The sequence below is a fragment of the Parasteatoda tepidariorum genome, chromosome 7 (assembly GCF_043381705.1).
Source record: "Parasteatoda tepidariorum isolate YZ-2023 chromosome 7, CAS_Ptep_4.0, whole genome shotgun sequence".
Lineage (NCBI taxonomy): Eukaryota > Metazoa > Arthropoda > Arachnida > Araneae > Theridiidae > Parasteatoda > Parasteatoda tepidariorum.
Window position 1 is genome coordinate 17,653,912 of NC_092210.1, and position 18,882 is coordinate 17,672,793.

Consider the following 18,882-nt stretch of genomic DNA (forward strand, 5'->3'; position numbering starts at 1 on the left):
TTTAGCCCTCTGGTGGGAAAGACTTTAAAACAAAACTTACAACAGTTACTTTTCTCAACAACTGAAATTTAGAATAGTGTGATTAAGAAAAATATGTGAACTGTTTGCAATTTCAAATTAATATTGAAATGCACAGGTTTAGAATTTTCTACAGTGAAAAGTTTTCGGAACTTCAGTGTTCAAAAAAGTATACAAAAGCTAGACGTTAAGAACGTATCCAATGAGCGAGCAAAGCGAGCATCGGATTGCAAAGCAATTCGAAATGAACTGCTAAAGCAGTTCCTGGGCTTGGCGAGCGCCAGCGAGCAGGGGGCGAAGCCTCCTAGTATATTTTGTTTTGTGTTGTTATTTCAATAGCTTGCAATTGGGTATTTGCAACTCGAAAAAGAAGTGATTATGCCTTACCATGTGATTTAAATCAGATTTAATCGGATACCCGTAAGCGACGTCACGCGCAAGTGTCTAACTTGATTGGCCACTCTTGGAACTTGGCTGGCCAAATGTCACTCTTTATCTACGCTGACGTCACTTGCAAGAAATATTTAAGCATATATGTTATATTGTTGTTATGCTCAATATTAAGACGTTTTATTTTTTATTTTATTTTTGCAGTGCTATAAAGAAGCATTTGTAATGGATCACATAGAAGGCACTATCTGCGTAAGTTTTTATTTTAATTTTCTAAATGTTCTCTTTACTTAAAAGCACTGAAGATATTATTGTGAAACAGTGCAGTAAGTCGTAAAAATATGTTTGCTTTGGAGTCGAAATGTTCGACAAAAAGAGCGACTCCGACTGATAAGACTAGGGAATATTTTTCTTCTTTTGTTGCATAAGATTTTTTAACTTAGAAACTTAAATCTAAATAAATTTCATATCGCTGATTTCAAATCTGCGATAGGTTTCTCTTTCCAAGCTAAGCATTTTTTTTAAATAAAATTTTTAGTCTAGAGTTTGACGAAATATACAAGTTTAAAAACGTTATATACAACAGGGGATTGCGACTAACTTCTAGGGGAGTTAGTGCACATCAAGAGGATTAAAATTGCTTACTAACCAACGTGGGGAAATGCCGTCCTACGCTGCTAGGGGCGATTTCCCCTGTTATTAACTGTTTCTTCGACTGTTTCCAAAGAGTTCATACTAGGGAAACACCACTAGCCACGTACGATGACATTTCCTGGCATGGGCTTTTGTCTTATCTATGATATGTTCTAGGGGCCAAATCCTCATGATGTGCCCTCATTCGCATAAGCTAGTCGGGGATAGGGCGTTCACCTTCCTATGAGGTAAACCGGGTTCGAATCCCAGCGATGGCAGGTTGATACGATTCCCGCACCCGGCTTGCGCCGACCACAGTGCTGATGTAAAAATATCCCCAATGGTAGACGGATCATGGGCTAGAGTCCCATTGCTGTCAGGCTGACCATAAGTGGTTTTCGTGATTTTCTTCACCATGTAACGCAAATGCGGGTTAGTTTTCGCAAAAAGCCCTCAACGAAGGCCGCCAAAATTTTTCCCGATACTTAATCCAGGAGTTCCCTTGTCTTCTGGATTGGGTTCAAAATTACAAGGCTACGGAATTGAACATTACTAGTCATAAACCCCCCAAAAAATGGGGTCGGCTGTTTAAGAAAATCTGTAGCTTTAGAGACAAAACTAATTTCAGATTTGAAATCCTCAAGCCCGAATTAAGCAAGATAACTTATTTGTATGAATGAAGCAAAAAAATAGTTTCACAGTGCATTCAATTAAAATTATAGGGTAACAATTAAAGAAATAAATATTAAACAATATATTTGTCCAAATTACTGAAATTGCTCAAAAGTACTAAAGAAAAGAGTTATATATCAATATTTCCCACACACAGTATAGCATACATAAACGTTTGATGACAAATTTTATCTTTATAGTGAATATAATAAACTAGGAAACTGTTAAAAATGAAGCTTTAAATTCATTCGCTTACATTTTTTCCCAATAAGTAACGCATAAATTAGAATTTGGAATTTTTCAAACAAAATTATAACTTATTAATATTTTCATTTGTTAATCTCGATTATTCAATAGTTTTAATGATTTTCTGTGTTTTTTTGCTCTATAGTTTGGTAGTTAAATATAACTCAATGTGGTTAATTAAGTTTGTGATAAGTAATAAATTAAATTACCATACTATTCATTATCATAATATATTTATCTACATAGTTATAAATATTCGTCTAAATAATTTCCATGGGATCATCTTCTTTATTATCTCTTTTAATCTATATGACTTAACTTATACTTACTATAGAGTAGGAGTTGAAAAAATGTTTTTGATCCCTTCGAACTTCTGCACACCCCTAATTCTTAAACTTAGTTTTTTTAACGATACATACAAACATTGAAAAAAATGTTTTATTATCGTCATGCGAAAAGTAAACAAAATATTTTGAAATAGTTGTTTAATTTATTGAATTTTATGGAATTTTTCTTAGGTAGCTTTTAGAATGGTAAAAAGTGCATTTTAATTACATGTCAATTTTGTACTAACTTTTAATGAAATAATTTCAACCAATTAGCTTTATTAAACTAATATTAATTTTTAAATTTCTCAATTTATGCTAATCTACATTATTTTCCATCTTTTTACAGTCTAAACAAATCTCCCTTGGTGGCCATGCACCGGTAAGTACTAACTTACTAACTAATTACGATAATTCACAATTTTCATACATTTCTACATACGAAATACTTTACACGTCATTTATTTACGATAATTATAAATTTTATGTACTTTTACTTTCAAAATACTTTACACGTCATTTATTTATGATAATTATAAATTTTATACATTTTTACTTACAAAAAAGTTCAGACATAATTTATTTACGATAATTATAAATTGAATACATTTTTACTTGCAAAATAGTTCACACGTCCTTTATTTACGATAATTATAAATTTTATATATTTTTTTACAAAATACTTTACACGTCATTTATTTACGATAATTAAAAATTTCATCCATTTCTGCATACAAAATAGTTCTCAAGTCATTTATTTACGATAATTATAAATTTTTTACACTTCTATTGACAAAATAATTCACTCGTCATATATTTGTGGTAATTATAAATTTTAAACATCTAACGATCATTATAAATTTTATACATTTCTATTTACAAAATAGTTCTCACGTCATTTACTTACATTTAATTATTCATTATTTATCTTAAAATGGGTAGCAAACGTAGAAATATTTTTTACTGCACACACACAAAGTTTTTTCCACACATTTCAGCTGCTTGGAAAAAAAAATTTATGAAAAAAAAAAGTTTTTAAATAATTAAAAAAAAAACTATTCTTAAATCTTTAAAGATTAACTGCACAACAAAAATCTCCAAAGTATCTCAATGTTTCAGCTACTAATAGCTCGTCAAAATAAGAACATATTCAAATTCAAGATTTATGTTACCAATTCTGGAAATAGCAAATATTTAAAATTTTTAAATTTAGGGAAATGTTGCTATCAATGAGATACTTATTTTTGGATATTAATTATGGGATCCAATTTTTCCTACTGACAGTTTTGTTCATGTTAAGGTAATTTTTGCTTTCCATACTGCGCATAAGTTACAAGAATAAAATGTTTGGTAATTATTAGAAATTAGAAAAATAATATTAAGTAAAGTTGGCACAATGAAGGAAACACTTCATTGAGTCTGGGAAATTCCATGATTGGACCGGTACCAATTTAAATTTTAATGCAGTATCACCTTATATTCTTTGTAAATAAAATAGTCGCCTTAAGGTTTCGTGATTTCTCTACTCTCTACACGTTTCCCCTCTTCAATACCATTTTATCGCAGATATTGCTTTTTCCCCATGCCAGAATATTCCCAGTTTTTCCTGAAACTGATGTGGGAAGAAGGAAGAATTGCGGATACCATAGCCACAGAGAGGGGAAAAGTGTGAAGAGTAGGAAAATTGCGTAACCTTCAGAAGCCTATTCTATTTTCAAAGAATATAATACAAGTTAGTGAAATGTCTTAAAACTGTTATGCGTATTAGTTATATTAATAGAATTATTAAGGAAAAATGAGTTTGCAACTGAAGACAACATTTTTAGGAAAAAATAGTTTAGATTCCCAGTTTAATAAAGTTTTTTCTTCTTTTTTTTAAAATTAAAATATATTAGAATGTACAATAATTTTTCAAAATTATATAATTAAATATGTGGAACTTGTTTTGTTTTTAGAATGGATTTACTGCAGCTCAAGTCGAAAATTCAATCAACGTGAGTAGTTTCAATTTCATTATTTGCAAAAAGTGACTTTAACTGTATGTTTCTTTTAATGAATTTATAAGGTAAAGTAAAATGTATGAGTAAGAAATATATTTATAAAGAAAAGGAAACGGCAGCATTTAATTTGAATTGGAGATAAGGGGAAACACATATTAAATTGCGCGAAATAGTGAGCACACAGAATAACTTTCGATTTAATAGTCTGCTTTACACTTTCGAAAACTCAATCCAAAGAGGGAAAAAAAAAAGGAAACCACTGGAAATTTTAAAACATCTGTAGAATTTGAAGCGACCCAGTCTCCATGCATTAATTCTGCCATCTAGTGACAATGATAAAGATCAAAGTAATTTTATTATTTCTTTGAAGAACAAAAAATGTAAACTTGCTTTTTATGCGACTCACGAGTCACTAAAGTATTTTTTACAATTTTTTTTTTAATTTGGGGGGAGGGAGCATAAGCATATTATATAAAAGGAAAATTTTATAGGATAGTAGATCAATATCTTCGATTGCATTGAGTTTAAAACTTACGGAAATATTTACTATAGCAACTGGCGCTGCCATCTAGTGATTAAAATAGAACGTAAACTATTTACTTGTAGAATATATGCACTAGCTTTTTGTGCGACTAACGCAAGTTTGTTTAATGTGTACCTTTTTTGAGGATATAAAAAGTTATTTTTTGCCAATTAAATTATGATTTTTTACAAATTGAAATTGTAAAAATGAAACTTATATGATAACAAACAGGTTACAACTCTCTCTTATCTTCATCGTAATATTTATTACTAAATATGTTCCAGAAGTATTTCTTTTTTTTCCTTTTCATTCCTATTTTTTTATATGATTTTGTAATACTTAAAAGAAGGTGAGTGGGAAATAAATATTCCGCTGACACCGACAGGTTTTGAACTTCAGTATACTCGATTTTGAACTTCAGTATACTCGATTATTCAAGATCAGTATACTCGATTTTGGTTAACTTTAAATCCTATTAATTGCCTGAAATTTTTTTTATTCGGTATTTTTAGAAGAAACACGCATTTTAAAATATATATCTACGAATATTCAGCACAAATAATATTTGCTTACTTTCAAAATAAAAAAATTAAACAGTGCGAGTTTCAGAGTACAATGGGAAAAATGAGAAAATGCCACAAAAACTGTTGTGGCGCTAGTAGTGACTGAAGGCTCAGAAGCAAATTGCTTTCGTTTGTCTAAATAGTATGCATCTGCCTGAATCTTTATAGTTCGAAAGTCTATCCCTAAAAGTACTAAATAATTCGATCATACGATATTTAAAATTCCAAAATCAGACACGAAAAAANCAAACAGCAGTTTAGTATGCATCTGCCTGAATCTTTATAGTTCGAAAGTCTATCCCTAAAAGTACTAAATAATTCGATCATACGATATTTAAAATTCCGAAATCAGACACGAAAAAAAAAAAAACACTTTCTCTAACTTTTTTCGAAAGTTTTGGATTCTTGACCCTGTGGGTGATAGCCGTAATCTGGAAAATATAGTCCCAATAGCAGGAGAATGATGGTAGAAAGTTTGTACCCATTACTATTAATTTTACTTTTCGCGTATTTCGCCGAATCTCGAGAACTTCTTATGCGAATATTTTTGTAACAATTATACAATTTGTTTCACCAAAGATGAACTCAAAAAGTAATTTTTGATAGTTATTATATAATATTATTTCAATTAATAATAATTGTAATTTTTTTTAATTGTGTGGAAATTTTACACCGCTTTAAAGTATGTAATTTTAAGTGACAAAATGCAAAATTACCTAAAAGTTTAGATATGTTACAATTCAAATGTTTTTTGACCATTGTTCAATAAAATGATAAAAGAATAACAAAAAATTAAAGTGGTGGCGTGGTAGTTCTTGCTTTCGGAAGCAAGCAGTCGGCAGAGGCTTGCATTATCTTCTTCGGCCGAAACATGGTCAACGCACTTGTCTTTACACTTGTTGAGCGTGGAGTGCCTCATAAGTTTCCACTTGTATGATACTTTTGAACAAGTTTTCATTTTAGAAAGCGCTTTAGAAAAGAATTTATCAGTAGATTTTATCGAAATTGATGTCTGACACACCACGCGCGCCTGCTTGTGTGAATATTTTTTCCCGACGGAATGTATATATATGAGAAATTAATTTATAACATATAACAGTATTAATATTTCTTCAAGATTTTTAAGTTTTTGAAGAAACTGAGGCGACAGCAGAAACAGACACCGATTATATCTACAATTAGATTAGTATTATTCTGATGAATACGTTGAATCAGCAAAAGCAGCTGCATCTGCTTCCGGTGGTAGTGTTGAAGCAGCATCAGTTGCTTCTGAGAACGCATCTAAACCACCTCTCGCTCCAGACTCAGTACCTGCTCTTGCATTAGCTCCAACACCTGCTCCAGAAAAAACTCAGCACCCGTTCTTGCATTAGCTCCCGCACCTGCTTCAAAAAAAAAAGAGAAAAAAAAGAAACTAACAGATGCAAATGGTAAAATGTTCTGGTCTGAGTATTGCTGTAATAGATGCTCGAACCATTTTTCTTTCAACTGCTAATTTTCGCCCAGATCTATAAGCAGGCAATAAAAAGTGGCATCAGACAAAGATGGGATATAAATACGTAACTGAGAAATTTAAGCACTCTATGTATGCTAAGAAAAAGCAGAAGTTTCGAAAGAATCCATGACATTCGAAACGACAGAATACAAATGTGTGACGATTGCAAACTAAGGGCAGTAAAACTCAATGAAAATACCTAAAATATAAAACCAACTCTATGCAATAGTCAAACGAACGTATTTTGTTTAAAGTGCCCGCAGGCAAAATATGCGTTGAGTATTAGTGCTAATTTTAATAAATTTTTTCGACTCCGTCGAAAATTTTTTTGTTTAATCACAGAAATTACTTTTTTATGTTTGATTTCGTAACTTGAAATATAACCTGCGCTTAACATATTTGAGATCACTCTCTAAAAATCTTAAGATTGAGTTCTGGGACGTAAAAATCGAATCCTTAGATCAAAATTTATTCAGGGTGATTTTGCGCGCTGTACATTTAGTAATTATTTATCAATTGTTGTAAGTTGTGTGTAGTGTAACTAATATTTTCTTTTGTTTTAGTGTATATCTGCCAGATGCAGAGCAACTCTACCGTCAACAGTATGCGAGATCTCAACTTCTGGAGGTGGCTTTATCTTTGGAGGTGGAACTACTTCTGGAGGTGGCACTACTTCAGGAGGTGGCACTACTTCAGGAGGTGGCACAACATCCGGAGGTGGAACTACTTCTGGAGGGGGAACTACTTCTGGAGGTGGAACTACTTCTGGAGGTGGAACTACTTCTGGAGGTGGGACTACTTCTGGGGGTGGAGGTTCCAGTTCAAGCTCAAGTAGCGGTTCAACATTCGTAACAGACGCTGATGGTAATGTGTTTGAGTATTATTATGACTGCGATGAAGAAACTGAAGCGACGGCTGAAGCAAGCACCGATTATTATGATTCTGATTATTATTATTCTGATGAATATTATGAAAGTGCAGAAGCTGATGCCTCTGCAACTGCTTCCGGTGGCAATGCTGCAGCAGCTGCAGATGCATCAAGTGGTTCAGAAAGCGTGCCCAAACCAGCTCCAGCTCCTATTCCAGTACCAGTTCCTGCACCGCCACCCAAACCAGCACCCGCTCCAGCTCCTATTCCAGTACCAGTGCCTGCACCGGCACCTCTACCTGCTCCAGCACCTAACAATGGAGGAAGCTTCTGGAATTGGAATAAAGGTTCGTCTGGTAATTCCCAGGTTCAAAATAATGGAGGACAAGGAGGAGGTACTCCAGGAGTCACTCGAATTTACTGGAAATGGATACCTGGATCAAACGGAGCACCTGGCAATCAGGGCAATTTGAATACTGGTAACGTGAACCAGGGTGGATCGAATGGTGGAGGAGGAAATCAAGGAGGTTTCAATGGTTTCGGTGGAAATCAAGGAGGTTTCAATGGTGGAGGAGGAAATCGGGGAGGTTTCAATGGTGGAGGAGGAAATCAGGGAGGTTTCAATGGCGGAGGAGGAAATCAGGGAGGTTTCAATGGCGGAGGAGGAAATCAACGAGGTTTCAATAATGGAGGAGGAAATCAGGGAGGTTTCAATGGCGGAGGAGGAAATCAAGGAGGTTTAAATAATGGAGGAGGAAATCAGGGAGGTTTTTATGGTGGAGGTGGCAATCAGGGAGGATTTAATGGCGCAGGCGGAAATCAGGGAGGATTTAATGGCGCAGGCGGAAATCAGGGAGGTTTAAATGGTGAAGGTTCACATACTATAATCAGATGGGTACCCACAGGAGGAAACGGCGAGAATCACGGAGCATTTGGAAATGGTGAACAATTTCAAGGTGGTGCAAGCAGTGCAGCAGCTAGTTCAGCAGCATCGGCCGGTGCAGGAAATAGTGGAAATAATAATGGAATGAGATGGTTATCACCAGGAGGAAACAGTGGAAATTTAGGAGCTCCTGGAAATGGCCAATATCTTGGAGGTGGAGCAAATAATGCAGCAGCTTCAGCGGCAGCTAGTTCAGCATCAGGTGGAAATGGAGGAAACTTCGGCCCACGTATGGGAGGTTTCGGAGCAAGTGGGAGTAATGCAGGCGGATTCGGAAATTTTGGAGGAAGTGGGAGTAGTGCTGTAGCTTCCGCAGCAGCAACTGGATAAAAATTCAAATAGTGTTCTAAGATCTTTGGCAGCACAAGGCGATAACCAAAGATCAGCAATTTTTAATAATTTTGGATGGAATGGACAAAGTGAGCCTATCACCATAGAAGGAAATCAAGCTTATTGGCACAGGAACCGATGAACACATTCCAATTGAATAGATAGTATAGTGTCAAATAAAGTATGCTTATTCGATAAGATATGTTTTTTTTTTATTTTATAACATGTTGTGATGTTGTCCTAACATAGTATAAAACTAAAGTAAATAGTAAAAAATATTTTTTTGACTATACAAACAATAAACAACAATATATATTCCATAATGATATGTAAACTATTTAACATTACTTATGAAATATAATCATATTTAAAAATAAATCTTATGAAATTACGATTAAAAAACTTAGAAATTATGCTTTTCATAATTTATATTTACTGTTAACACAAAGAAAAAAACAATAAAAACACATTGAAAAATGTATAAAACTGAAAATAAAACATTAATTTTAATTTATTTGAGAAAAATAAGAGGCTTTTCTGCACAGTACTATTAAAGTAATCGAGCTGTTTCTAAACTTTTCCGCAATGACTCAAGTTTTACTATTCTGGATAATACAGTATAGTGGTTATAAGCAAAATAGGAAAGTGGGGGCATGTCCTAGTATCGAGAATTTAATAGCAACTCGTGACTGAAAACACTATATTTCGCCGCTTGAGAGCTTTTTCTATTATGAGCAGGCTTCTCATGCGCATTCGGACCTGTACTTTTATTTATCTATACATCTTCAATTTTGTATATTTTTAATATTATTGTCGAAAATTGTATTGATGTAGGCGAAGAAATATCTGTTTTACCGTAATTTATCGATTTGGAGATCAAATTGGAGAGTTTCACTGGTTAGTCCCCAAACAAAAACTCGGATGAAATAGCTTTAGTTTTTGACATGAAACTAGCCGCCTTTGGTGACCAGCTTGGCACTCTTTCAAAACTATCTAGTACACATTAACTTTATGGTAATCAAGTCGAATGCACACACAACTGTACTGATATATACACCGAAGGGCCATTACATTATGACCACTCTGCTAATAACATGTAGGACCACCTTTAGCCCTCAAAACTGCTAGCACCCGCCGTGGCATTGAGTCCACAAGGTGCTGATAGGTAGTCTGAGGTATCTGGTACCAAGCGCTCACCAACTGGTCCTGCAATTCCCTCACATTGCGAGGGGGTAGCGTGGCAGCACNAACAAATAATGCTATAGTTTAGTATAGCTGAAATATCATCCTTAAATATCCCATAGAATGCGCATTGAGTGGTCACCATTTTTTGAAAGACGAAAATAAGAAAAAAAAATTCCTGTTTTTCTCCAGTTTGTTAAGAAAGAATCGAAATTCCCTGCATTTTCCCTGTTATTTAGGTAATTCCCTGTGGAGTAGCAACCTTTTCTTTTAAAGGATAATAAAAATCCAATTTAAATAAAACAAATCAAATAAATTGGCCAAATAGCTTTAAATAACACTAAAAATAGTAACCCGGAAATATAGGCACTCAAGAGCTTGCAGAGCACACCATCCATAAGCTTTAGATTTAATAAGGCTTTAAAATGTGATAGAACATGTTTTATTCTTATTTGTATTGCAGTAAAGGCATTTTTTTTCATAAATTTTTTTTATTCCTAATGTGTAACATTTTAGGGAATGTTTATATAATTCAGGTAACTTATTTCTTGTCAAATATTCATCATTTTTAAAAAACAAAAAAAATTGATGTTTTAGCAAACTTTATTTTAAAGTGAAATAGTAGAAATCAATTATTTCAAACTAGGAGTAGACTAGATATAAAAAATAAAAAACATTTAATGAAGCTCTTGATTAATTATCGTAAATGAAATAATACTATGGAAAAAAAGAAGAAAAAGTGACAGTGAAATTTTAAACTTTTTAAAAGTTATGTGTATAAATTCAAAATTATGAAATTTCGTGTTTTTTTAAGAAATATATATATTACTTTCATGTTGTAGTTAATACAAAAACCTTATAAATTTTTTAAAAGAAACTATCAAAATAAAAAAAAATCATACTCGAATTAAAAGTACATTAAATTAACAACACTGATATCTAAATATAAATACAGCACATTCCGTTATAGGTGACAAAAATTTAATTTTGTATCCTTATTTTATAACTTGTTACACAATCCTTCCGTTTGTTTACCTAAAAAAAAGTTTCAATTTGTATATATATATATATATCATAAAAAGCTTTTATTAATCTTTTTATGTTATTTCTTTCCTATAAAACAATTTCTTATTAGTTATTCTAATCGAAACACTTTCTCACACTTTTAAATTCACATCCTGTCCTTAAATGTACTTTTGGCTCAAGTATGCATTAATTAAAAGTAAAGACATTTCCCCCTTTACTCTTTGAGGAAATAGCGCGACCTATTTAATAAACCAATAATAATTTCTATAAGATTTCCCTCTTTTCCCTAAATTGAGACATTTTCGGATTTTTCGCAAGATTTTCCCTACCAGAAAGACTGAACCACGATGGAGTAAACTTCACTTTTCGCTCATCATCCATTTGAAAATGATCAAATAAAATTTATTTTGCTTTTATTTAAGTCCTGTGTCTGTTTTCCTGCTCGGTACGACTGCCATCTATTACATAAATATGGGCCGGGATAGTCTGGTTGGTAGGTCGCTGGGCCCATGTCCTAGAGTTCGTGGGTTCGAACCCCGCAGACCGAAGACTCCCCGTGCAGTAAAGTGATTGATGCACGTTAAATCTGTCAAGTCGCAAAAGTCCTTCATGTTCCCATAACAAATCAACACCTCTGGGGGTACTGGATTGGAGATCGATCGTTCTCTGATTCAAGTCAAAATTACGATCTGTGGATGAATGAATGGGTCCGCCCTATAAACGGGTGCGACGTATGGTGTGGCAAAAGTCGAATTCTTGGCCATAAATGGCGCCACTAAGGAACTAGAAACGCTCTGCCTTAAATTTGCTCGGTTCCACCAAGCAGGCTTGCCCGTGTGGCAAGTGACATTAGAAACAACAACAACAACAACAACACACAAACACATATATATGCATAGTGGAACCCCAATTTACATTTTCCGCCGGACTAGCGTCAAAAAACACATGAAGCGATGTGGTATTAAAAAAAGAGAGAAAATGCTTCAAAAATCGACACTTACAAGATGAAATTCTAGAAAAGATGTGTAATCTTTACACGTTTTTTGTTCTTAGAGACAATTACAACAATATCCCTCTCAATAACTATTGTTAACAAATTCTATTTATGGTTTACTTTCGCAAATGTCTCAAAGATTTTATGCTTTCATCAGTTGAGGGTATACGCTCGGGTATGTTTTGCTCATCTTCATCGTTTTCATTACTATCACCGAGAGCAGATATTAAAGGAATTGAAAAGCAATGGAACGTATGTTGCTGACGTATACACGTCATAGACTTCGGAAGCTCTTCAGACATGCAATTTTATTCCCAAGAGCCAATGTTTCCGTTGGATACTGCGAAGCATTCAACCCCAAGGAACTTAATTAAACCTAATTGTGACACATTTTAGTCGGCACTGTCCATCATTGTAGAAAGCAAATTCAGAGCTTTCAGAATTTTTATTTTTGCTTTAGAAGAATCTTGGAAGGTCACCGGAGTCAAGAAAAAGAAATGATTACTTAACCAGTTGTTTAGTGTTACGTTTTTTTAAATGATTGGATAATTCAAAAGATTCAAAAGTTGGAAGTTTGCTGGAACCAGATAGTTTAATAAAACCGAACATGATATAATCGAAAAAAAAAAGAAAAAGAAAGTTTGTGCGAACTTTGAAGAGAAGAAAAATGATTTTAATCTGTTAGAAAAACGCATAAAGAGGGATTTTCTTAAAAAGGGTAACGTAAAATCCGGGTTATTATTTTAACATAATGAGAACAGTCATTCCATAAAGTGCCCCTAAATATAAACGATGACATTTCTGGTTATAGAATGATCTGCAATTTTCATTCTTTATAATGTGTATTTTCCCCCTTCTAGGTTTGTAACCATTTCACAGAATATTTGTATTTATATATCTGACTTGAAACATACATATGCTTGTATATATATACATATATCTATACACACCTAACGTAAGATGGTGCACAGCTTGCAACACGAACAAACAGTAATAAACAAATGGACAGAGGCCAAATCAGGACTGCCAAAAAAGCGAGTTATTCAAAATCTAGTAACCATGTCACCTTTTTTAATAATTAATAACAAAATAACTAAAACACATTTTCACTCCAAACTCCCCAGAATTACATAATAACATTAATATCTTGTGAAAGACGGCAGATTTGAGATCAAAAATTATCTAATTTATTTCTTTTATTGAAAACAAAATTATCCGTTTGAAAACATCGCCTATTAGAATAACGTGTAGTAAGCAGCTGCAAACGTTTACCGGAACTAGAGTAGGTCCCGAGCTCGAGATTGTTTACATTTCTACTGAATATACCATCCATAGTTTTGAAAATACGTTGAATACAGTAGCTGTTTGAATGGCTGTTTGAAAATAATGCAGAGTTTGATTATTTATGAAATTTGTGACAGCCATTGTATGTTGTTTTATAAAGTAAATATATCTGTATGGGAACTGTGTCAGTCCTGTGTTAACGNTTCACAATTCACGTGATTTTGCATGACAATATATATATATATATATATATATATATACCGCTACAAAATGAAAGCCCATCATGCAGAAAAATAAGATGAAATGTAAAGTAATTTTCTTCCAGACGGAAATATAAATTGATTCTCCAAAATTATTTATAAAATTTAGATTTACGCAAAGTTTCAAATGTGAGGTTGTGTGTTTTAAGCATAACTTTTTATGAAAATAAGTAAAACAACATTTAATGTTTAAATAGCAAAATTAATTGGTTACCAATGAAATTTAAACTCAGCATTTATGTATAAATCTCTTTTTTTTTGCTCATAGATTATGCGATTCGTGTGAGTCTTTAAATGTGGACGCAATTCAAAATGCGTATTTACGAAAATGAACACAGATCGAAGAGAATGAACAAATGACAAAATTGGAATGAATGAAAATGGACAAAATTCAAAACGATTGTTTGCGAAAATGAACATAGCCAAAAATACGCATTTCAGTTTTTAATCCAAATTTAAGAACTGAACGAGAAATTAAACGCTTATTTAAACACTAAGCATAATCAAAACGGGCAAGCCGTGGTGGTTCAGGGAATGGAGTGCTCGCTTCTCATTAAGATGACCCAGGTTCCAATCCCAATGGTGACTGGTTGCTACGAAATCTGCTCCCGGCAAGCACCGCCCACAGTGCCGACTTGAAATATCCTCTGTGATAGACTCATCCTGGGCTAGAATTATCTTGCCGTCGGGCTAACCGTATGTTGTTTTCCTTCAAAAAGTCTTCCGCGAAGGCTAGTTTGTCACAGTTCCAATCCAAGTTTCATCCAAGAATTCCCTTGTCTTCTGGATTGGGCTTAAAACTACAAGGCTTCGGAGTTAAACATTGATAATCGTAAACTCAGAATCGGGTGGACTACGCCGGTTATAAAGTAAAATCAATACTGCGTCGGGATGGCTAGGTATATAATGGATGTAACTTTTCATGGGATTAGTCTCAAGAAGAAAAAGACTAATTTAATAAAATGTACCAAGTGAGTTGGGCAATTGGAAGATATCGCATTGCGAATTTATTTGGATTCATTAGTTTATACTTTAGAAAAAGAACAATACTCATGAAAGAAGTTTGTAAAACTGTACTAAATACCATGACTATTTTCATAAATAGCTGTTGTTGTTGTTATTATTATTAATTTACGTCGCACTAGAGCTGCACAATGGGCTATTGGCGACGGTCTGGGAAGCATCCCGGAGGGTGATCCGAAGACATGCCATCACAATTTTGATCCTCTGCGGAGGGGATGGCACCCCCGCTTCGGTAGCCCGACGACCTGCACGTGAAGTTGAGCACTTAACGGTAGCACAGTTTAACGAGGACCAATACCGCACACCCTCGGTCCCTACGCAGACTGATCCAAGTGGTCACCCACCCGCACACTGACCGCAGCCAGTGATGCTTGACTTCGGTGATCTGCTGGGAACCGTGCCTTATCGATCAGTCCACTGTTCATAAATAGCTATGTGCATTTTCGTAATCATGTATTTCGAACAGTGGTCATCAGGCTTATAAACTCACTGACGAGTTGCTTTTCGGATTTTAACCATTGAGCTGAATTCTGCATGTGACCGGAAATAACACAATGGACAAATATCAGGAATCCCATTTGCTCTAAAGATAGGAGTTTTGTGAATTTAAAGCCATTCACAATGGTTGAAAGGGGTGATCTCAAATAATTTAATTAGGTAGTTGCTATTATTAAACAAAATTTAGAGGCACGACAGCCCATAGAGGGCCAAGGCCTACTGTGCCCATCTCAGTTTTCTTGACCTTGGGCTCTGGAGTGCAGGAGCAGATGTTCCGGTCAGATGGTCAGCCGAACGCGGAACCCCCAGTGTTTAGTTCCCAAGCATGCTTGGCACTCATTTATTGACCCACTGAATTAAGAATTAAGTTTAAATTTCGTAGAAATTTGTATGTCTTATAATTCAAGACTTTCGCAACTATTACAAAATATAAAAGGAATAATAAATTATTAAACTATTGCTTATTTTGGGATAAATAATGTTCCTAATTGAGTGAAAAAATGCTTTGATACTCCTTAAATACTGTCCCGCAGTGGACTGATCGTTAAGACACGGTTCCCAGCAGATCACCGAAGTCAAGCATCATTGGCTACGGTGGATGACCACTTGGATCAGCCTGCGAAGGGACAGAGGGTGTGCGGTATTGGTCCTCGTTAAACTGCTCTACCGTAAAGTGTTCGACTTCGCGTGCAGGTCTTCGGCAGAGGATTAAAATTGAGGCCATCCGCTCTACAGAGGATCAAAATTGTGATGGCATGCCTTCGGATTATCCTCAGGGATGTTTCCCAGCCCATTGTGCTGCTCTAGTCCGACGTAAGTGAACAACAACTACAACAACAATCCTTAAATATTTCCGTAGATACAGTTAAATACGCAAAAAAGTAAAAATATTATTAAAGAACACAAACCTTAACTAAACTATAATACTTAATAATTTATTAGGAAAATTCTGAAACGTGAGTGATAATTATTTTTAAATAATGAAAACCTTCCACTTGAGAGAATTTGCGTCGGCTTAAAAAATACTTGCATTATAAAGTTTTCATATCTCGATAATCACTGGATTTATTTCTTTGAAGTGTTATTATTTCAAAAGTGATTAAGAAATTTGCCTCAAATTGTGGATTTTGTCATTTAAAAATATTTAAATCAAAATGGTGCGAAAATTGTAACGATGGGCAATATACGTATACCTTGAAGGTCAAAAATTCAAATGTGTTAAAAAAAATTGTATTCTGAGAGAAAACTTGAAAAATATTTTATCAGCTAATCAAATAACATATAGCATGCCCTTAGAGCTATTTGCATGCCCTTGAAGCATGTTAATACTTGAGTAATTCGTTCATTAGATGAAATGTAATGGAGGGTGTGGCATTTTTTTTTTTACGCTTTAAAGTTTGCGAAGTTAGCCATCAAAATATATTCTAAGTTAAATAGATTTTAGGTTACATTGAGCTAACCATGCTAAATTTTCATGGTTTGCTACTCCAAGTGAAAAAAATAAATAGTAAGACTTACTTCTAATTACAAATTTCTCAATAAAGGTGTGTTTCTTCTTTGAACTTAAGAAAATATTAAGTACAAGAGTCACACGTGACTATACTGCCTTAAATTCAAGATAAGAAGTTCCAGGTAATAAGCATTCACTGTAGCACAATCTAAGAGTGCTAGGAACTATGTCTGATACGTAAAATAAACGAGTGCAGTTATAAAAAGATCACGTAAAAAAGATTGTGGAACCCGTGAATTTCTAAAAAAGATAAATAGTTCGGGTGGTTGTAGATTCAGAAGTTCCCCTGTATTTCGAACTAAAAATAGATTCAAATTTACCAGAATAGTAACGTAGTCGTTTATTATCTAGTGCGTTGATGATGACGTGGGCGATGCTAACTGTTAACCCGTTTTGGCCTACGATACCATGTATGAAACGAGCCTTTCAGACTCTAGCGTCCCAAGATCACGTGGGAATGATCTTAATTCTCTACTCTCTTATTATATCTCGTATAAATATGCATACGTACGTTTTAGAATGTCTATAAAAATATGTTTATGAAAATCGCTTTACCTTTCTACTTCCCCGGACCGTCAAATGGATTTTGATGCTTTTAATCTCGCTCTCCTTAATAGTGATTTGACAGGTTTCGATAACATTTTTGTTTCTTGTTTTGTTCTTGCTAGCATATTAACTTACCAGATAACGAAATTAAATAACATAAAAAATAGAAGAATTAAAAATTACATAATAATAAAAGTGTATATATGTACAATATTTATCAATTCACATATTTATCATATTTCATTCTGGAGTAAATAATGCTCGCAAAAATGTTTGTTATCAAATGATTTCTTTTTTCAGTAGCATCAATTTAAAAGCATATTGAATTGATAAATTTCATTCTATAAAACGAAGTTTATCTCGATCATTCTTTATATTTATTGATTTTAAATAATGGCAAATCAAACATGAAAAATCTTAAGGTAATAAATTCGATAAAAGATTCTGCACATCTGTAATTTTATTATTATTTTTTTCCTTTAAACCTTTTGATACAAAATGTGTGTTAATTCACAATTTCCATACTTTTTTCATTATTTTTATTAATTTAGGTCAAAATATATTTGTAAATTATGATATAATATTTTATTTTAATAATTTATGGTTATGAAATATAGCATGAAACATCGGTGCCTTATTCTACGTTCATGATAAAATCTTCCAAACACGGCCATTTCCTAACAATAAATTTTTTTATAAAATTTGCAACGATTTGCAGTAATTTAGATCTAAGACAAACAGTTATTAATCGCCTAATTTTTTTTTAGAAAATCAATAATTGATTATGAATATGAAAAAAAATTTTTTTTTCAAATTACTTTTTGGATTTTAATATTTTGGATTTTAGTACTTTTGAATTTTAGTACAAATATAATTACGATAATCTAACAGATTTTTTCAGTAATTGAAATTGTTTTTTTATAATTGAAAAATACTAAAATATATTTTTGCTTGTAATTAGAGAGTAAAGAAAAATTCATAAAAGGGTCACCGGTGTCTCATCTACGTCAAAGAGTTAAAGAAACAAAGAAAAGAGTAATACTGTAAACAAACAAACCGCACATAGATCTCTTTTTCATCGAAAACTCATCATGACCACAAGAGCTAAAATTAAAACACAAAAACAACAAATTTCAAGAAAAAAAAATATTAAGAAAATTAATGGACGATACTTACTCGTTGCAATGTCTCGCAAATTTGCCTGTCTTGTAATAACTTTGCTGTCTTGTGAAATTGAAATTAAATACAGTTTAAATGTCGCTAACATTCTAACGTTGAAACTAAGTAATCTCGTAATCTCCAAACGCTTTTACTTGCTCCTACACTGAACCAATATAAAATGAACATACATAAATGAATTTAAAAGGAAGAAACAATCATTAAAAAACTTACGCGAAAAACACAATCTTATTTTGAATTTAATAATTATTTTCATACACTTCCGACCACCTATTTCAGCGAATCTTAAAGCCTCACATTAACCAACGGAGAACCTTCCTGGCCGAGTGGCGTATCACCTGACAAACGCTGTGCAAAGCGTGGTGGTAGCGGG

The 18,882-nt window shown here is 33.5% G+C and overlaps 1 protein-coding gene across 1 annotated transcript in view; it reads left to right on the forward strand.

Annotated features, from left to right (window-relative positions):
- Positions 1 to 9,205, forward strand: part of LOC107449728 (uncharacterized transmembrane protein DDB_G0289901-like) — a 20,920-nt gene extending 11,715 nt beyond the window's left edge. The window contains exons 3-6 of the mRNA XM_043046867.2: positions 613 to 660; positions 2,635 to 2,667; positions 4,241 to 4,279; positions 7,430 to 9,205. Of these exons, the coding sequence (XP_042902801.1) occupies positions 613 to 660; positions 2,635 to 2,667; positions 4,241 to 4,279; positions 7,430 to 9,007 (1,698 nt within the window). The 3' untranslated portion in view covers positions 9,008 to 9,205. The remainder of the gene's footprint in view (positions 1 to 612; positions 661 to 2,634; positions 2,668 to 4,240; positions 4,280 to 7,429) is intronic.
- The last annotated feature ends 9,677 nt before the right edge of the window (positions 9,206 to 18,882 follow it).